The sequence below is a fragment of the Anas platyrhynchos genome, chromosome 2 (assembly GCF_047663525.1).
Source record: "Anas platyrhynchos isolate ZD024472 breed Pekin duck chromosome 2, IASCAAS_PekinDuck_T2T, whole genome shotgun sequence".
In the NCBI taxonomy this organism is placed as follows: Eukaryota; Metazoa; Chordata; class Aves; order Anseriformes; family Anatidae; genus Anas; species Anas platyrhynchos.
In genome coordinates this window covers 9,483,087-9,504,531 of record NC_092588.1, presented here as the reverse complement: position 1 = coordinate 9,504,531, position 21,445 = coordinate 9,483,087, and the positions used below count along the sequence as shown (strand labels likewise).

Sequence of the window (21,445 nt, the reverse complement as noted above, 5' to 3'; positions counted from 1 at the left end):
ACCCCCAGTAAGCGCTGGAATTGCAGACGCAGAGCAGCGCCTACACCAGGCAGCTCGTTACTCTCAGCAAATTTCAGACGGTTTGAAACGTTCTGCCAGCTGCAGCAGCCAACTTTTGGCACTCCAGAGAACATTCCTGAACCACAGAAGGAGGGAAACTGAGGTGAATTTCGAAAAGACCCTGGGACTGACAGCAATCTGATAAGCCACTTTCTTCGTACGAGTGAAGAGAAAAAGCAGGCTTCTCCTTGATGGGTACTTAGAGGTATTAAATTAGATAATCACAAGAAAATATTAATACTCTTTACATAGATTAACATTACAGGAAGACTTATGATTTATTTATACCTGCTCTTGATACATGCGAATGAATGGGTGTTGAAAAGAAAGGTGCAGACAACTTACAGCTGGGAAATGCTTCGAAATAACCCTCACCCTGCCTACCTGATGCACCTATCCCAGATGCCAGCACCTCACACCCCCAGCACCTGACTGCCTGTGGTCCAAACACTCTCTGCTAAGCACAGGAGCGCAGCGCTGACACTCAAGCCTTGGGTGGGATCAGCACTTGTGTTCACTTGGGCTTCACACCTCACCTGTAGCATTTTTTCTTGACTACTGATAGTCCACAAGATGCAATCTGACAACACTTGAAGTATTCCAGCTTTGAAGATGTATTTCCATTCATTTTTATGGTAACCCCCATGATATTGGCCTATAATATACTTCAGGGTAGTTAGCAGCACTTTAAGAGGCAGCAGTCATCTTTCTCAACTGAAGCCTGACTACACCAATGACTAGAACAACTCTTGTAATTACAAGAGAACAAGTGTTCAGGAAGGGCAGGCAGAGGTGGTAACCTTGATTTACTCTAGCACAGCTGTTTCTTAAAAAGAACAACCAAATCATCCAGAGACTGCTTAGAAAAACAACCTGGCTCCTCACACATAAGCTTTACCTCTGCCTGCTTCTACCACAGGGCACTCCTGACTTCCATCCATGCCCCAGCTGGCAGGGAACAACAAAATGATACTGCAGGCTGCCCAGGCATCTGTGTGCTCCTGTGCACAGCGTGGGGGGAAAATCCTGCATTTACATTCACCATGCCTAGGCAGCTACCGAAATCCAGAGCAGCCCTCTCCGTACTACTGGCCACATGACAAAGTCAGTTCCTATTACTGTATCACCCAATAATCCAGCAGGCAGCAACACAAACATTCCCCACCTCTCTCTTTATAACATCCAGGTGTCTAGTGAGCACCAGCAGAAGGCTGGAGACAGACACCTCGATTCTCTTCCCCACCTACCTTTCCATGACCTCCTCATTTCAAAATTACTGATTCCGCTAAGAGTTATGAGGAGATACAACGTAAAATACTTTCCATATTTTCCTTGATGCAGACGTTACAAGAGTCACGCAAAACTCAGGGAAAGGAGCAGAAGAGTTATGTTTGCACGAAGAGAAACAGCTAACATCACGCTTCTGGAGACAGCGAGGCTCCTGCAGGAAAGGTTTCCTAGGAAGAGGCAGAGGATTTCAGAAGACAGCCTCTCCACTCATCAGTCACCTCAGGCGGCCTCAGCTAAACTGCAAACAATGAAGAAAATCTGGAGCACCTGATGACAAAGGGAAGTTATGTAACAGAAGGGATCCAATTCATTCCTCCCTTTCACACAATGGTGAGGCTTCATGACAGGGGTACCCTAAAACCGACCCTGGGATCACTTCCTTCTACTGACCCTATTCTCCAGCACCCAATATATGCAGCCAGGAACCTCACAATTTGACTTCAGTAAAACTCTACCTACCTTCCTCCTAAAAGCTTGTTTCAGTCATGAAACACTCTCTCTAGGTCAAACAAAAACCACTCCTATTTCAGAGGAGAGCGGTATTTTATTCACCTGATTAAGGTTTTTACAGTTACCCTTGCCACGCAGAATTGAAAATGTTTTGCAAGCCTAATGAAGTATCTCACTAGAAAAAGGTATTTGTCAGGCAGAAGCTGCCAAGTTTAAATACCAGTTCCAACCCTGACAATCGTAACTTCAGGTTAGTGGCTAAATCCCTCTGTCCAGCACCCTTACCAACCAGACCCTATTAGAGAAAACGCTCATTAATTTACAGGTATAATCAGAGTCCATGCAGACAGAACACAATGAATGAAACAGTTTGTGTACAAAAGGGAAAAAAAAAGTTTGAGTAAAACAAACTTCGCAGTCCATAACAGAGGCAGTAACAGGGAAGGAGACAGATTACTGTATTAACCGAGACGTTTTGCTGGTTTAAGGATGCACGTACGTATTAATGCAAGGCTTGTATTTCCCCATCACCCCGTCAGAAATGCAGGATGACAGATTTTAAACGTCGCTGCGACTCTACCACCACAGCAGAAAGACAGCTGTCACGCCGCCACTGACATTTGGATCCAGGGCTTGCTGATGCAATGGAACAGATAAAAAGGGGAAAAAAAAAAAAAAAGAAAAAAAAAAACACATTTCAAGAACCGTGGTGACTAACAGGCTCTTGATTTCGGTGGCATCCGAGGCATTCCTGGGCAGGAGGCTGCTGTTTATTAATAAACGAGACCTCAAAGTAACAAAACCGGGCTGAGCTGTGTGTGCCCTCATTCTTGGGCGGCACAGGGCGAAATTCAGCCCCAGCCAGGGTTTGGTTTTTGGTTTGGTCGCTCCTGTAAGTGGCAGCTCGAGGCCACCACTGTGTCACACCGCTGCAGCGACAGCCCCAACACCTCGGCCACCACAACCCAAAACGGGGCTGGGCACAGGGGGGGGGAGCAAATCCCCTCGATTTCTGCATTCCCCCCAAAATTTCCACACACCCCTTTAATTTCTGTATTCCCACCAATTCCTGCATCCCCTCCCTGATGCCTCCACTCCCCCAGATTTCCACATCCCCACCAAATTTCTGCACCACCCCTCTTACCCCTGCACCCCCCTGAATTTCCACATCCCTCCCAATCCCTATGCGCCCCCCCCAACTCCCACTTCCCCAAAAAAATTTCCACACGCCCCAAAATGTCCCCATTCTCCCCCAAATTCCTGCACCCCCCCCCCCTTCCCCAACCACCACCCCCAAGATGCCGGCAACACCTTCCTCAGTCCACCCGCTCCCAGCAACGAGCCGCCAATTGGGGGGACCCTAAATCCCTCTGGGGACAAGCCCACACCGAGAGACTCTGGGAGACCCCAAATCCTCGGGGGGGACCCCAAATCCCCCGGAGGGACCCCAAACCCACCGGGGGGACCCCAAATCCCCCCGGGAGCGGGGAAGGAGGCAGCGAGAAGTTGCGGGGGGGCTCCCTGAGGTGGAGCCGCGCTGAGGTAACGGGGTGAGGGCACCAAGGGGGGACCTTCCTCCCTCCCTCCTCCTCCTCCTCCTCCCCGCCACTCACCCAGAGCTTCAGCCGGGAACCGGGAGCCGCTGCCTCCTCCCCTCCCTCCCTCCCTGCGGGCCGGGCCGGAGGCAGCGAGCGGCGGCCGGGAGGAGGAGGAGGAGGAGGAGGAGGAGGAGGAGGAGGAGGAAGAAGGGGGGGGGGGGGGGGCAGCCGCAGGGGGAGCGCCACGGGGGAGCGGCGGTGCGGGCGGGCGTGCGTTGACCCGGATGTACCGGTGGGGAGGGGGGGGGAGCAGCGCGCATCCCGGCAGGTGAGTGCGCAGGCGCGCCCGGCTGCCAGCGCACTGCGCATGCACCTGCTTTGACTCCTTGTGTCTCGGGCACGGGAGGGGGGGGAATGGAGGCGGGCGGGTGGAGTAGGGGGATGTAGGGGGGTGAGGGTGAAGGGGGTGAAAAGGGGCTGGGGGGGGGGGGGGGGGCAGCCATGGTTCGGTGCGGGGCCCCAGGTTGTCCTGAGGGTCTGCATAGAGTGTGTGAGGGGGTCTAGGGGAAATGAGGGCATCCCCAGAGGATGGGGGGGTTGTCCTCAGGGCATCCCAGCCAAGCTGTGAGGGCTGCTGTGGGCACAAGAGGTGTGTGGCCATATAGAGCCGTAACGGTTGGGGAAGCCCTCCAAGATCATCTGTGCCAACCATCCCCTACCACCAGTGTTGCCACTAAACCATGTCCCCAAGCACCACGTCCAACCTCTCCTTGAACACCCCCAGGGTCGGGGACTCCACCACCTCCCTGGGCAACCCGTCCCAGTGCCTGACTGCTCTTTCTGAGCAGAAATGTCTCCTCATTTCCAGCCTGAACCTCCCCTGGCACAACTTGAGGCCATTCCCTCTGGTCCTATCACTGGTTACCTGTGAGCAGAGGCCGACCCCCAGCTCCCCACAGCTTCCTTTCAGGCAGTTGCAGAGAGCAATGAGGCCTCCCCTGAGCCTCCTCTTCCCCACACCAACCACCCCCAGCTCCCTCAGCCGCTCCTCACAGGACTTGTGCCCCAGGCCCTTCCCCAGCTTCGTAGCCCTGCTCTGGGCACGCTCCAGGGCCTCGATGTCCTTCTGGTACTGAGGGGCCCAAAACTGAACACAGTACTTGAGATACATCCATCCATTTACCCTGCCCCTCCAGGGTCACATCCTGCCCAGAAAGGTGGCTGCTGAAGGAGAAGGACACCCAAGTTCACCCAAAAATGCCAGGGGTGCAGCACAGCCCTGAAACCTCCTCACACACTTCAAAGTCCAGGTCTTTGTCCTCATGAGTCGCCACCGCCATTTGTTTTGACATGAGCAGCTTTTGCAGGTGAAGCATTGAGACTTAGCACCATAAAGCGAAAAGCCACTGACTCAAAAAATGTGCGTCGTGCCCCAAGCCAACTGTGTGATTTATTTATTTTTATTTTAAGGCCTGACTCAGGGGTTCTAAACGCTTGCTGCGGGCAAAACTGGGATGGGAAAGGACATAAAGCTCCTTCTTGGTGAAAAGCAGGATTGCTGACTTAAAGACGTACGTAAATCTCTTTGCAGGTGGGTCGTGTTTTAAGAAGTAAGCAGAAAAAGAGAAAAATTAAATCCTTTGGTGAACTCTGAGCTGCCAGAGCATCCTGAGAAGGAACGTCCCACTACGGCAGTGGCAGGAGTCATCGTGCTCTCTATTTCCCACAAAATGTAAAAGATATGCAAAATGTGTTAAGAAATACAAAAGTGTCCTTTAATGACACTGTTGATTTACTTATGTAATTTCCTCTCCATGTAGACATCTGCATGCAAAAACTAAATTCTGAAGGTTTCACCTCTTCCACACCTCTCTCATAACTCGGGTTTTGGTGTCATTACGCTCTGGGACATGGCACACCCCAAGTTACTTTTACTCCTGGTAGAGACTAATTTGCAAAAGCAGAGGGATAACATCAATATCCTGTTTTGGGGCTTGCTTCTTTTGGGAAATTACATATACACACACAGGAAGACAAAAGTTCTGCTTTTTTTTTACTTTTTTTTTTTTCCTCTTAACGTTATCAGGAATCTAGACAATTATTTTCAAAACTTTCCCATGAAGTCTCCTCTGACCTTCGCGTTGAGTGGCTGAAGAAGCCAAAGGCCAGTTTACATTACGTTTGGTGAGACTTCTCACCTGATAGGTATCAAAGAACCACCTCGCTGAACACAAATCAACTGCCTATTTCAAGGACTCGACTGTGATAATTGGTTGCTGCCGTGTACTCTCCACCAGGAACAGCCCGGAGAATGAGAGGACAGTGGGGCAGGAACACACAAATACAGCCAAGACAAAACAGGTGGCTGGCTCTCCCTGCAGCCTCGCATGCACAGCGTCCAAAGGTAAAGCGTTATCATCGACAAAGGTAATTGCTCAAACTGAAAGAGCCATACAAGACACCTGAAAGTCTAACCACGTCAGCAACTTTCTCTTCTGAAGCCAAGCGGCAGTTTGATAACTGTCAAATAATAGTGAATGCAGAGCTCTCCCTCCCCAGGCCAGTCTGAGAAAGAAGAAAAATAGGAAGTACTTCAGAGATTTACATGTCAGTGTGTTTCTCTTCTTTGCGTTTTCACAGCTGTATATATGTTAACTTGAACTGATAAACTTAGGTTTTCTCCTAACTTAGCAAGGGGATTAGAGTAGATGATCTTTCGAGGTCCCTTCCAATCCCTAACATTCTGTGATGCTGTGAAGTACAGATTCAATAAACTAATGATTTGAAAGGACTGTGGATAAGATAGGATCCTGGGATATAAAGGAAGCAGTCCGTGAGGATAGTTGAGCACCAAAACCTGCCTGACAAACTCAATTTACACTACACTATAAATTGGGTCCTCAAAGAGCATTCAGGCAATACCAGGGCTGGTAAACCACACTCCTAATTGTCTGCTGCCTCCACCTAAACAGGGAAAGGGGAGTGCTCAGGCAAGCCTGGGGGGCTGTTACAGGTTAGTGCGGATTGGAGCAAATAGGTGAGATGTCCAAGATACGAAAGAAGATTTTCAGAGAAGAAGCTGATGAGCAGAGTGGCAGAAGACCAGAAGTCCCAGTTCTGCTTGTGTTTGATTCCTGTAGGTGGGTAGGCTAAACTGAAAGTGCCTGACATGACTTTTCACTTCTGCTGCAGTAAGAATGTTTTTGCAACCAGCAGATAAAAAAATCTGCACTGTAGGAGATCGATGCAGCCTCCTTCCCGAGATGCTGGCAGGTCACTACCACATTCTCTTTCTTCTCTGAAGACATTCAGAGTCTGCTTGCCAGGCAAGGAGAGATCCAGGTCCCACTGAACTGGATTCAAGGGAAGCAGAACGACGCTCCAAGTTTATGTTGGATTCATCACGTGGGTTTAATGAGAGGCTCTCACCTCTCTTGCACAGAACTTTGTCCTGTTGCACGGAGCTAAGGAAACAATGCAACCGGCCTCAGGGAAGAATGATTTTTGATGTTCATGACACTGTGAACTGCAAGGAGTTTGGGGAGGGGAAGGAAAAAAAAGCCTCTCCTACTGAAACTATAAGCAGTTTTACAGTAATATCTACTCTTTAGGGCTCTCCCAAATTTTAACATACCCTCTCATCTTTCAGGAGTACAAGTCAGAGTGACCAGAACCTGTGCATTACTGATGCTTTAACAGCAGCTGCACACTAAGACATCCACATCCCATGTAATAATTGAAGCATAAAAATTATTGAACAATCTGGAAAATGTTGCATGACTTAAAAACCTGCCAATTCTCGGTGAGTTCTGTCTTCACTTTTAATTTCTTAATTACTCCTTCTGAATAGAAAACGATTTAACCAGGTTAGTACTGGGATAAATATATATATATATATATATATATATATAAGATTATATTTGCCAGTTTGCATGATAAAATTACAGAATGGAAATAGAACATAACTGCTGCAAGGGTCCTAAATGCCTGTTGATTGTTTTGTTAGCAGGAGTATTGTTGCCGGGTAGGTAAAATTCACCCTTAGGAGAGAAAATGGGTCTGAGCATGTTCACAGAGCAAAGATTATTAAGCTCCAAACGTACTGCTGGATGTACATGTAGCATATACACGTCCATATGTACCAGTGACAAGAGATGACTTTATTTCAGCTATAGATAGCCAGACAAATTAAGACAGAGAAGCAAAACTGCCCTTGGGTGCCATGCACAGCTACAATACTTCGGCTACTTTTAGGCTTAATGGTAGCCTAGGGGAGAAAGTCAAAAGTAGAAAAGGAAGTCATCTTTTCTCATTTGTACTCAGCAGGGACAACAGCGTGCGTTGTCCACTGACAAGTGTTGTTTGTGTGGCGGGGGGGGGGGGCAGCACTAACTTTTCCATTACGTGGATGAAAATGGTAAGTAAGCAGCCCCTATCCATATCCATACAGAGATTTTAATTTTTAAAGAGATGAGATTTCTAGCAGCAAAATTTCTAGGCTGGAAAATGGCAGCAGCTTTGCAGAGATCCTTTGTTACACTGCCGTGGTTCGTAGCACCTTTCAGCCCGGATAAAGCTCCCATCAGGTTCTGCCCTCCCTCTTCCAGGTTTCTCCACCTTTTCGAGTGTATGCCTGGCAGATGAGGGATTGCAGAAGCAATCACATTCACACTACAGTGTCCTTTAGGGCTCTCGTTTTGGATAGCAGAAATCCTCTGATATAAATGCAGCAGTATAAACAGTTGCAACAAAGTGTGGATGATCAACATAAATTTCAAAAAAAGCACAGACAAAACAAAAAGCCAAGGTCGAAGCACTCTGTGCTTACAAGGATGCCTGAAGTGCTTCCAGATACCGTAAGAGCAAACAACTACAATGTTTTATACTCGCGTGGAGTCAGGCAATGCCATCTCAAACTGCCCTCCTTCCCCTCAAAGGTCCTTTTGATACTTAGGTGGCAAATGGGAAGAACAATGTGTTTCAGAAGCTCTTTCTTTTTACCCTAGCAAACCTAGAGAAAGTCCACTGTCTCCCGGTGCTATGCCCCATTCACTTCATGTGACTACCTACATTAGTCACCTCCTCTTCTGCCACTCCAAATCTGAGATTATTTTCGAGTTCTCTCATCTGTTGATGCAATTGCTCCCTGCAAATGATCAGCACAGCCTCTCGGCATGCCTCAGCTGAGAGCCGCGACGCACGCTCCATTAATGAACAGCTCCTCTAAGTCAAATGACGCAGGAGAGTTCGGTGTTGGATTGTGATCAAAGATAATAGGGATTTTATACAATAAAGCTCTTTTGTTTTTACATTTTGCTGCCCTCCCTCAGCAGAGCAGCTTACCCGTATGAGACAGGGAAGCAAAAAGAGGAATAAAAAGAAAATGGCAGGTGTTAAGCCTGCATTTGAAAAAAGAAAAAAAAAAGACTGTAGACCAGTAAGCATAAGAGAAGGTGGAAAGAGGAACTGCAGCTTCTATTTTAATCATATTTTCTCTCTACTGGAAAATAGAAAGACAAATTATACTGGTAGACCTGTCAGAGAACAGAGCAGAATGCAGCCTTAGATGCTAACATCTTCAGGCATCTCATTCAAGTCTGTGACACGCAGAATTTCTTCCCTAACCAATGCATGGATACCAGCGTGCTCAGTACTCTGAACAACCACAACGGCAAAAACGCTGTGGGTAGCAAAGAGGTGAACTGGGTGAACTGGGCAGCAAGAGCCCTGCCAAGCACGGGAGATAACCCAGCATGACCAAGGGCAGTGGGTCATGGCCACAGACTGCAGTTCCTCACTTACAGCACTCAGGTGGGAAGAAACATGAAATGCACGGGCTTTTTGTGACCTGTCCAGCACCCAGAGGTCTGCTCCTGGTCGCTCAATGCAGTGGAGAAGCCACAACCACTTCAACAGGTGCTGGGTCATCACCTCTGCGCGTGTGGAAGCACCCAAACATCACCACATGGATTTATTCTGGGGGGCAGCTTCAGTGCCTTGCTGAATCGGGGTGTGTTGGAGGGTGCCAGGCACTTCATCTGACCTCCCGTTAGCCCTCAGTCAAGTCAGTCTGTAAAACTGAGCTAACCACCAGGAGCACCACAGGAAACGAGCACCCTATGTGAGCTGGAAGCTCCCCACCAGCCTCTTTCCTTTTTTTTTCCACAAAATGTTTCGGGTCAATCAGTAGCGTAATGGTGTTCCAGCTAATGGACGGAATCAATGCTTCAGAGAACAGGGAAGGCAATATTTTAGAGGGCCAGACTGTTTCATTACCCTCTGGAAGGGAAAACAATTTTTTGTTTGGTGGATTTCAAGCAAAGGTAATAACGCCACCCTGACGGAAACAAATATTCATCCATTTCGTCGAGAACTCTGCCTACCTCAGGAGCAGGAGGCTGCATGAGGCTGGTATTTTACCTTTGATCACAGCCCTTGTAGTGATGTAATCATTTTGTTTGGCTGTTCCTGGGTGTTGTTTATCAGCATTTGGTTCATAAGTGGTTTGGGGGCCTCGTCTAGTCATTACCAAGGGATGCTGTCAAGACGTCAGGAGACCATTTCACTTCATCTCAGCTGTTCCCTTTGCTGCCATGGCTGTTACTTTCCTCTGGGGATCGCAGGAGATGCTGAACACTTTCAGTAGGGAAATCAGTAAGGTAATTAAAGCACCTCAGTGAAGGGCGCTGGAGAGGCAGTCTCAGAGGGGCCAATTTCAAACCCCAGTGTACGAATGCAACTTCACAGCCCAGGAGTGGCAGGCATTGCTGGGGGAGACACGAGCAGGGACACGCTAAAGCCACCGGCTGTGTCCCTTGGCTTGGGTCTCCTCCATCACTGATGGCATGACCTCGAGCCAAGGGTGCTCAGCACCCTGCGGGGCTACAGTGCCGCTTTTGAGGCTTTTTCTGTCCTTGTCCCCCTCGTCCATTTTATAAAGACCTGGCTGCTTGTTCCCATCTGAAATGTAGATTTCGATTTAGCTGATCAAAACCTGGAGTGGTTTTGTAACATCTACTTGAAGAACTGCAAACAAAACTAATCTCCATTTATGATCTGAGCGATGTTGAGTACAAGGCTGCTGAATGAGAGAAAAAGGACTTAGGGTTGGGTTACTGGCTCACCAACTAGATCACCAACTGGATCAACTGGATCTAAGAAGTCTGGGTAGCCACAATGACAGCAGCAGAGTCCACAGAGCTCATAAAGCAAAAGTCTCTAACGGCGAAGAGGACTTTGCCAGCAGAGGAAATAGAAAGCCAGGACTCCTTCCCATGTGGTAATCTGCAAGGGACAGACTGGGCGCAGATGAAGGCTGCCATAAAACAAAGCACTGGGGCATGCCCTCCAACACTTCCTCCGCTGAGCAGCAGAAGGGCTGCACACCAGACATCTCCCTCTTCCTTCTTCCTGAGCGTGGACGTGGCACCTCAGGCTGAGCCCAGCCCCGAGCGCAGCTGGACAGCATGCAGTCAGCAAGAGAAGGAACTAAAGCTGATGCTGCACATTTCGGTTACTTAAACATACCCCGAGCTTACCTAATTAATGAAAAACTAATAGTGTTCATGTCCAGCTGGAACACCCCACGCATGGGCCGGGAAAACATTCTGCTCATACCAAGCAGGACGCAGCGCCACTCGAGGCCGGTGGATTCCCCGAGCCAGAGCTGAGGTGAGGTCTGCTGCTGATCAGAGTGGAACAAGCAGCTTCTGCATTGCCTCTACCTGAATGCATCATAAACTCTTTTTTTTTTCTTTTTTCTTTTCAATGGGTGGCCATATCCACCTTGTTATAAAAGATTCCCATCTTAGGCAGTTGAAAGAGACAAGAAAAATTGAAAGAAGTAAAATAGTCTTCTTCTGTGAGGCACCAGGCTATACCATGGAAGAGCTTTGACCACTTTTCTGGCATTGGACTTCTCACTAAGTGTGAGGAGAAGGAGCCTGGAGGTTTTGCAGCGAGAAAGCTCCGGTGGGAGACAGAGGTTGCACAGACCCAAATCCGTAGGGAACTGGGATTCCTTAGTTATTCTTTTCACAAGACTTTTTATTTTTTAATACTTTTTCTCTGCCAGGCAAAAGCAAACAGTACCTGCTTCTTCATGCTTCTGTTATGTGCCCGTTCTTATTTTAATCCTAATCACTTCTCTGCTGAACTTTAAAAGTGTGAGAGGGGTGGATGTAGGCAAATACAACATCGCTATGGTTTGCTCAGAGAAGACCAGCAGGGATGTGAAAGTGTCACGGGAACCACGTGGGAGCAGAGATGAACATAAGGACAATGAGACGGTCCTAAGTGTGCATGTTCCTAAGTGGTTTTAATGGGGTCACTCCTGTCCTGAGGCACAACACGCTGCAGCTCGGCTGGCAGACTCCGGCCCGGAGCTTGTGAAAGGCTTTGCAGATGATTTTAGCATGGAGGGGAATGTGCTCAAAGAGGCCCCGTGTGTTGCCAGATGGCCAAGAGGAGCACGAGTCCCCTCCAGAAGACTGAACGGCGACCCTGAAAGAAGGCAGAGTAGAGGAGAGCTGTGCACAGAAAGGCATCTCGCCTGGCTGAGGCTTGGACAGAGGTTTCAGAGCAACAAATGGATGGCTTTCAAAAGGCTGCAAAGGGAGGAAGCATTACAATATAGTGATGGTCACTGAGAAGGAATGGCTGCTAGTTTATTCCACAAGAAACCTTTTAATTTCTTCAATGCAGGACATTTCAAAACCTTCCTCACCCACCAGAAGTCGAGCTATTCCACCCAATGCCTCAGCTTTCACTTTTCAGTAGGGGATGTTCTTCTGTTACTGCAGAGAAATAGAGAATATACTGTGAAATTAGGAGTGAAATTACCTACACGGGGTCAGTAACCAACACCTCGGGGCAGCTCAGCCACGTAGCAGCCGGGAACTCTCCTGGTTCAGAGCATCTGTCACAAACCCTCCTGCAGAAGCCGGCTCCCCCTGCCCTACAGTCCTCGCCGCAACGAGGCGCCGCAGAACTGATCTCCGCTCCACTCCATGCAGAGGCTTTATTTCATTCTGAAAGGTGCTGAGGGGAAAACACACACGTGCACCCAGAGCCTTAGGATAAGTGGATTAAAAAATGGTCACGTGAGCTCCTCTCCCAGGATTAAAAAAAAAAAAAAAAAAAAAAGTTATTTACACAGACATTTACCAGTCAATAAGGTGCGGGGTTTTTGTTACTGTTTTGTTGCCATTCCTTTGTTCATTTGTTTGCTTTCTGTAGTCTTTAAAAATGCTTAACACCCTGCTTGGGAGATGTGTGGTTCACTTTAATGCAGTGTTAACCATTGCAATTCATTAATTGACTTTTATGTTCCCATTAACTGTTGCAATCAATTCCGTCCTGATACTCCACACTTTTATCTCTGCTCTGAAGAAGCTCGATTAGCTTTGCTTGGCTCCAAAACAATGCAGTGAACTATCCTCAATTATTAATAATCCGCTTCCCCTCCAATAAAGCTTTTTGGACCTTTACTACGGTCCGATGATATATTTATTTGGCGTGCGAGGATCAGAGCAATCCCGTGCACTCTCTCTGGGAAGGGACCCAAAAATAACTATCTGCTTGATAGCAACCCAAGGGAGCTCCTAAGGGAATGAGAGTATCGTTTCAGGGCAGGTCAGCAGTGGCTTAGGGAAATTAGTCAAATCTGTGCCTGGGGAACAGAGGCCTCAGGGTTTGTAAATGTGCGAGAGAACCTTTCCCCTCTCGGTCACCGGTTCAGTCCCAGCTGGTGCAGCGTGGCCTGGAAGCTCTGCAGCATCTCATGAGCTTCTCGGGTCCCCTGAAACAAGCAGCGGGGTTGCTCACGGGCACGCACTTACACCTTGGAGCCGCTCCTGCTCCAACTGCAGTCTCAGCAGTGACAGACAGACACAGAAATGGAGTGATCCCTGCTGCAAAAAGTGGTAGACTGACAACGTTTGAGCTGCCAGATGTGGAAAGTGGGCTTCATCCTGGCTGGCAGCACAGCTCTGGATTTACTGGGGGCACTTTTCCCTTCTTGAAAGGAAACAAAACCACGCATTACAAAGCGGTTTGTCTGAACCTTTCCTCACAAACTCCGCCAGAAGGACCCAGAAACCTTGCCAACCCCCTCCTGCAGTGCCCTAGCTCTCAGGAAGGAGCCGATTTCACACCCGGAGGCCGGTGCTGGGAGCCCCAGGACTGCAGGCTGCGCATCCAGCCCCGGCACAGGTCTGCTCGGACAGAGAGGAGACAAATGCTGAGCACTACAACCGCAAACCGCAGCTGTTGATGGGAGCTGGCAAGAGATCAGGGAATGCCGGGAAGCACAGAGGGCCGGCAGCAGAAGGTAGCAAGCCGAGGAAGGCTCTCTGATACTGGAGCTCTTTTGCTCGGTGCTTTTCCATCCTGGCAACTGGTTCCTGTGACGGTGCAAGGGCCATGGGCCAGCATGGTGCAATTTTATGTGGTTATGCCTAGGTTATGTTGGCACTTCCCTGGGTAAACATGTCTCCGTGCAGGCTGAGGTCCACCATGCTTTGAATAATTTGCAGCTACGCTCTCTGCCAGTAGCTGATTCCAGTTGCCTCCGTGTTTTATTTGAGGAGCAGCGCCCTGGGGCTTGCCAGGCACCCTCCTCCCTCCTTCTAACTCAGGACAGAGCCGTGCTGAGCAGCGGGAACAAGCCATGGAGAAGCCCTGTCTGCCAGCACAGCTGCAAGCAGGACACACGACGGGGCTGGTGGCTCTGTGCAGGGACCCATAAAGCTGGAACTGGGCATCGGGGCTGCTGCGAGACCTCAGCCGTACCCTGGTGCTCCTTTTCCTTCATGCCCTTTTGAGTGGAAGCTCATCAGAGCTCTCTCTTCATGCACTCTCAGGGTTTAAACCATGCTCACATTCAGGCAAAGGCTTCTGGATAGTGCAGTACTATGAATGGCAAAGAGAATGAAAGCTTCCATGTGCAGAAAAGACAAAAGATAACAATAAGGCAAGGCTTACTGTAATGCTCACCCTCTTCTGTTACCAGGATGTGCAAATCTAGCTCTTCCAGTCCATTATGATCAGCTAGCTTACACTCAGTGGCAGGTGAAATGTCACACCCCAGGGTTCATTTTCACTGCAGTAGGCAGAGAATTTGTCCTTTAAACACCCTTAGTATTAATGGGAAATTGAGCCAGCAATTTAAACTCCAAGAGACACAAACGTCTCTTGGGGGACCCTTTGCAAACGTGTTGACATCTTGATTCACAAAATGAGACACTTTTAAAAACAAATGCAAATTCGTTTCATTCGGGATCTGAGGTCAGATGGGTGCAGGGAGAGAAATGCGCAAGGAATGTTCAGTGTGTTCATCAAATATCTTCTAATCCCTGTATACTCAAGGGATTGAAGTGTCATCAGGGAAAGGAAGGGCAGTTTTCCAGTTCTCTGCATTATCCGGTACCTCTTCAGACGGCGCTGGGACATAAATTTACCCAGTTTACTGGCAGTAATGGTGTTGAGGGCAAAAGGAGGCTTTGGGATAAGGAACCAAGTTTCAGTGCCCTCAAAATTATGTATTTTACAGTCTCGAATACGCTCGGATACAGCCTGCCATTGCCTGTGCTTCGTGTGGGAAGTGGGATGCTCCAACCGGGTACGTGGGGGCAGGCACGAGGCTCCTTTTCCTCCGCATGGCGGGGAGAGAAAAGGGAACCCACTGCCTGCGGTGTCTCCTCCGGCAGAGCCTTGCTTGGTGGCTTCACAGCAGGGTTTGCAGGACCGGCGATGTGAGCATCCCTGCAGCACAAAGCCAGCTGCCTCTCAGGGGAGCACAGGGGCTCTGATTTTGCCCACCAAGAACCGGCAGAGGAGGAGAAGTGCTTGGGAAGTTCCTCTCCGAGGTCTCCCGGAGGAGCCCCTGACCCTTCCCTTCCCGCAGGGGGCTGCGCTGCCAGGAGCCGCTGCTCGGAGGAAGTTGCACGACTTCAGGCCCTGACTGAGAGCGATACTTTCCTCCCAGACACGCGGACGGCAGCGAAGAGGAAGAGGAAAAGCCCCACGCAATATGCAAACGGCCTCCTGCAGCTCGACGAAAACATCTGCCCAGGAACACCTCCGAGGCGCAGGCCCCGATTGCTGCCTCAAACTGGCTCATTTCTGCAGGAGAAGCATTTACGGGTCCTGCAGCACCTCCACAAGCCCCCCGCAGAAGCAGGGGGCAGCCTCCTCACCCCGAGCAGCGGGACCCCAGTAAGAGTGCACCCATCGATTGCTTCTCATGGCTAGAGATTTATTTAAAAGAAAAAAGACAGATCAAACAGAACCTCAACAAGCTAAAAAGACCGTTTTTTGCATGCACAGCAACTCTAAGTCCAAGGCATAATCACCCCTCGAAGGCATAAAGGTATTTTAGAGGCATGACGATTCCTGCGACAGCCCAGGATACAGCCCTGGGTACCAGCAGCCCTAAAACACGCATGACTGAACCAGAAGCCAATTTTGCTGATAACAGCAATGCCAGTAACACCTATAACCGGCGTGTCTGACCAGCTGTGGGCACAGGAAGTCCTGGTGCAAGCTTTGCAAGGTGAGAGGGGCAGGACGCCAAGTTTGCAGCCGGATCCCTCAGCCTTGCACTGCTTCTCCAGGCAGCTCGGCAGTTCATCTGCGCTGGGTAACACCAGCTCTTGGAGTAAACTTGTCAAAGCTGTGCTAAGGCAATGTTTAGTGTTGATTTCCAAGCACCCTCCAGCCCCTCTGAACATACTAAGGGTTGGGGAATATCCATGCCTGGCAGTGAGGGCACTCGCTGCCTGCTTGCAGGTCTGTGCTCCAGCCTGGATCCAGCCCCCAAAACCCGTCTCTGTTTGGGATTCAGTTTTAAACCCTACCTGCAGCTCTCCTGGCTCTAGGTGTCAAAATCTCCCCTCGTCAAGCACATACACAGCCCACAAATATACACACAGAGCCGTTATGTCACCTCCACCAGCAGGACCAGACAGTTTCACCACCACAACTCCCTCCCCAGCAGCTCCTGACCCCTTTTTTCTTAATATTTTCCCCTCCACCAGGAAGCTCCTCCCTTTCTCACCAGTCCATTGCCCACCGACTCATTCTCATAAAACCATTTGCATGGCTCATGCTGCAGGTGAAAATAACGACGGGGTGCAAAGTGAAAGCTGGCCCTGCTAGGAACCGAGCAGACTGAGTCATTCTTGTAATGGGAATTATTTCGGCAACTGGTTTCTGCTGCAGCCCATTTAATAGCAACGCCATCACAGCGGAGGAAAGCAAACCATAGCTGGGGAGAGGAAACAAGAACAAGTGTCTGAGGAGCACTTCTCCCTCCCAGGAAATGGGAGGTGGAACCAGGCCACACCTGGGCTCTGATGACGAGTGACCCCAGTGCAGGGCACCCAAAGTTTCATCCATAGCAGCCAAGGAAAGAAATTAAAGGTAAAAACGTGGGGCACTGCTGACATGTCACAGCACTGACAGTAGCACTGTGACCAGCAAAATGTTAGCAGATTTTGGGCAGCTCTCCCCTAACTCCTGACCACAATTTGTGGAGAGGAGAAGCTGCAAGGACAGGAGTGGGACGAGGCAAAGGAAGTGCGAGCTGCAGACCTCTGCTCGCCTTCCTCGGCAGTCAGCTGAATATTAATTCCCTGTCGGTTTGCGTAGCCACAGATAGGCCTGTTCTTTTTTAATTTTAGCCCTTGCCTAATTTAAAACTACAGGCATGCTATTTTCATGGGCTTCTTTTTTTTCTCTTTTTGACGGGCTGTAAGCTGCCAGATGCACCCTGCAGGGTTGAGTAATTGGTCTTGTCCCAGGGGAGGTGGCAACCCTTAGTGAGAAATGAGGAAATAGAAAAAATTACCCATAGAAAAAATGTCCCCACAGGCAGGGACAGCAAGCAGCACCCAGCCCAGTCACACACGGCCATCCTCCCTCTCCCACCCTCGTCCCCTCCAGCCATACACCCAGCCTGCTTCCCATCGCTTGCCCTGGCTCCTCTTGTCCCTATGTGCCAGTGTCACTTGTCCGGCACAGAAGTGCTCCTGGTGTTTGCAGGGAGCTTCCTGTGGGCTGGTTTGTGCCCAGTGCCTCCTGTCCTGGCACTGGGCACCACTGGAAAGCGCCTGGCTCTGTCATTGTGCCCTCCCTTCAGGTATTTGTACACATTGATGAGATCCCCCTGAGCCTCTTCTCACAGCTCTCCCAGCCTCTCCTCACACGAAAAGGGCCCATCATCCCTTCAGCACCCTGGTAGCCTCCATCAGACTCTTCCCAGTATGCCCAGCTCCCTCTCAGAGTCACAGAATCATTAAGGTTGGAAAAGATCACCTGCTCCAACCATACCCTACCACCAATGTCACCACTAAACCATGTCCCCAAGCACCACGTCCAACCTCTCCTTGAACACCCCCAGGGATGGGGACTCCACCACCTCCCTGGGCAACCCGTCCCAGTGCCTGACTGCTCTTGCTGAGGAGAAATGTCTCCTCATTTCCACCCTGAACCTCCCCTGGCACAACTTGAGGCCATTCCCTCTAGTCCTATAATACGTGAGAAAAGGCCGACCCCCTGCTCCCCACAGCTTCCTTTCAAGCAGTTGCAGAGAGCAATGAGGCCTGCCCTGAGCCTCCTCTTCCCCAGACCAACCACCCCCAGCTCCTTCAGCTGCTCCTCACAGGACTTGTGCCACAGGCCCTTCACAAGCTTCGTTGCCCTGATCTGCGCCTCAATGTCCTTTTTGTAGTGAGAGGCCCAAAGCTGAACACAGCACTGTACTGGGACACCCAGAACCAGCCACAGCCCTCCAGCTGCAGCCCCACCAGCACTGAGAAGAAGGGAGAAGATCCCCTGGACATGTCCCCGTCCCCTGCCTCTGCTGCTCCACTCGCCCGCAGTGAGGCGCTGACCCCCCGACCAGACCAGGCAGGGATCCTGCCCACAGCACGTGAGGCGCTGCTGGCTGCTACTGAGAGGAAGCGAGTGGGTGGAGGGAAAAGCCCAAAGCGAGCAAAAATCAACAAACAGCACGCAGAGACACGAGCACAGAGTGCCCGGCATGGGTACAAGGACCCCGAGTTTACAAAATGCTACACAAATATGTGCAGGCCATGCAAACGTGTGCCTGAGGTGTGCGAGGAACCGGGAGGCCCTCAAAGCCCGAAGGGACCAACAGTGCCTCGCTGGGCAAGGGCACAAGTCCAAGCAGTTATTAATAGGCTGCACACCCCGGCATATTTTAATTGAGTACTTTCAAGAAAAGCACTTTAAAGATAATATTTTTTAAAAAAGGGGAACTGTTATTTCTAAAACAAGCACACAGGAAGCCCAGCTCTGCTGTCAGTTTTTGATAGAGCCGTAGTTCCTCAGTGAAGATTTCTCCCTGAGTTTCTCAGTGAAGATTTTTTGCAGCCGTGCCCAGACCTAGGAACACCACCTCCAGTTATCGGCCTCTTACTTGCACGTTCCCAAGCTGTAAAACTTTCCTTCCTTATCAGCTCTCGTGGAGCAAGATTGGCAGTGCTGTAGGTTCAGTAAGACACCATAGAAGATGGTAGAAGAGTAATGAAAGCGGTCGGAGCACTGGCTGTGTATTATTCCCCAAATTTGGCAGCGAAGGAGGATTTCAAACGTACACGCTCGGCCCGGCGTGACTGCCTCCGAGGCCGCTCGGCGGAGAGCTCTTGGAAAGCGGGCAGCGCGTCTGCTCCGCCGGTTACAGTGATCGCTGCTGACAGGTCCTTCATGGTATCACAACAAATTAGGTCACAGATTAGATTTTCATAGTGCAGATTGCATCTACTGCCCGTGATTTTTTTCCTCGAATAGCGAGGGTTGTGGCCGAGAGGCCTGGGCTCAAGACTGGCAGCAAGGCAGATGTGTGGGGTGGGAGTCCTAATTCTGGCTGAGACAGAGGCTGTCCTAGGCAGGCTCAGATAAATGTCCTCATTTGCTGCTGCAGTTGGAAGGCCTGATAGTCTTCCCTTTCTACCCAGGAAGCCTTTGAGAAAACAAGAAGAGCTTGTTCGCTAGATACCCTGGAGTAGGTCTCACAGCATTTCTGCAAAGCAGATATCAAAAGCAGCATTTTTTTTTATTTTAAATTGCATTTCTGGGTGATAGAAAAGCATCTCATATCATGTAAAAAACCTGCTGTGAGTAGAAACCAGAGCTGTACATCAGACTTGTCCCACCTAATTCCACAAGGTCACACATATACTCAATTTGAGCATCTCCAATGCAGGAAGGTTTTAAGGAAATAAAACTCACGTGTGCAGCATTCAGAAAAACAAGCAAACAACCAAACAAAAAACCCACAGAACTCTGGGGGAAAGAGTTTTAAAACCACACCCAGCGGGGACAGCAATACAGCTCAGAAAGCAAAAGAAAATCCACGCTACATCAAGATCCACATAAAGCAGCGCAGAACGAAGGTTTTGAACAGCTGGGCAATTGCAGACGCCGTGCAAGGCGCTCTCTATCCATCACGAAACACAGCCTGGCTGCAGATGGGAAATCCCCGCTCCAACAACTGTAATGCAGGAGCCTGGAGCTCTGCAGGCTGCTCCGAGGCCACCTCCTCGCCCAGGGGCACGCTCCTGCAGGGGAAAGCTCCTGGTGGGACCATGCAGCTCTGCATGACAGCGGCGATGCGGCAGATAAGCAAGCTTACAGCCACGGTAAGCACTAAAGGAAAACCTAAACCAGACGATTAGGAAGATAGATCTCGGCTGGAGCTAACCTCAGAGGCAAGCCTTTCTAAGCCACGGTTGAGACAGGCGCCGTAGAAATGACCTTCAGCTTACAGGAGCAGTCCTGGTGACCACGGTGGCACCGTGCTCCTGGACACTCGCTGGGTGGACAGGAGACCGCGCCGCTGCCACTCAGCCTCTGGAGCAGAGGCAGAGCAAGGCCAGGTGGTACTGAGCCTACTGAGCAAGGCTGTTTGCAGCAGACCAGGCCGTCTTCCTGTTCTCGGTGAGGCAAGAGAAGCACACGATGCTGTGCCTGTTCCCCCGCTGCAGGCTCCGACAGCCCAGCGCCCGGTGCCCTCAGCTCTGCCTCAGCTGAGCCCCGTCCCGATGCCAGCATGGCTGGCCTGAGTCACTGCAGCCGTGACTCCGGCTCCGAAATGATCTTACCCCTCATTTCAGCAAAAGTTCTTCGCAGGAAATAAGCTTTTACTTTCAAAATACTCCTGTCCTTGTTCTTCTCCAACAAGCACAGGAAGTATCTCAGCCGAACATTGCCCTTTATTCTTCTAAGTCACTACTTACTCTCTGACACCTTTGAGTAAAAAGAAACAGCGGTGCACAGAGGCTGTGCCTTCCCACACCTACAGGCTGCGTTAGGCTTTCCGCTGCCCTCTCACACTGCTGCCGCTGGCCATGCCACCTCTAAGGCACCAAACGAGGCCTCCTTATTTTGTTTTTTTTTTCCCCAAGCCTGGGCTGCAGCATGGACATCATTGAAAATCCATTGTATGTGCTCCTTGCCGAGCAATCTGAACTATCGATCTTGCTTAAGGAAAGAGATGCTCTCGACCTTACTGGAAATATTTGTGGAAGTCCCGTTCCTCAGATGGCTCCTGCTGGCTCCCAATTTCAGTGCAGGGCACTGCTCTCCCTGCTCAGAAACCTCATCGCTCCTAGTGAGCTTCTCCTCCTGACCCACAGGACCATCTGTGCCACCAACCCTGCTGTACCCTAAAAACCAAGGGGTTACAACCAGTGGACAAGGCGCTGACTATGCCCATCAGTCTGACCGGCAGCAGAGCAGCCAGGAGCCGATGAAACCCCGCACTGCTGGGGGTTTCATTTATTAGAGATAATGAATTTTTAAACCACAAAACGATAACGTGGCTCTACACTGTGCAGCCAGATCACGGTTTAGGGGTGGCTGCGTGCGATTTCCTCTCCGTTTCACCACGGATCCTTTTGAAACGCCACGACTTGCTCAAGAGGCCGGGGCAGTTTTCGCACAGAGCCACCACCGCGACCTCGCCGCCATCCCTGCCCAGGCCAGGCAGCCCCCAAAGTAGGCGTTCTCGCTTCCTCGCCCAGCTTCTGGCCGCCTGAATTTCGGCCGTACAGGAGCAGGTGCTAGATTGGTGTGAGGAGGCT

The 21,445-nt window shown here is 50.2% G+C and overlaps 1 protein-coding gene across 1 annotated transcript in view; it reads right to left on the bottom strand.

Annotated features, from left to right (window-relative positions):
• Positions 1-3,707, bottom strand: part of CYRIB (CYFIP related Rac1 interactor B) — a 73,043-nt gene extending 69,336 nt beyond the window's left edge. Inside the window, 3 exon segments of the mRNA XM_072034311.1 lie at positions 3,414-3,580; positions 3,582-3,661; positions 3,663-3,707. Of these exon segments, the coding sequence (XP_071890412.1) occupies positions 3,414-3,580; positions 3,582-3,661; positions 3,663-3,707 (292 nt within the window).
• Positions 3,708-21,445: the final 17,738 nt, after the last annotated feature.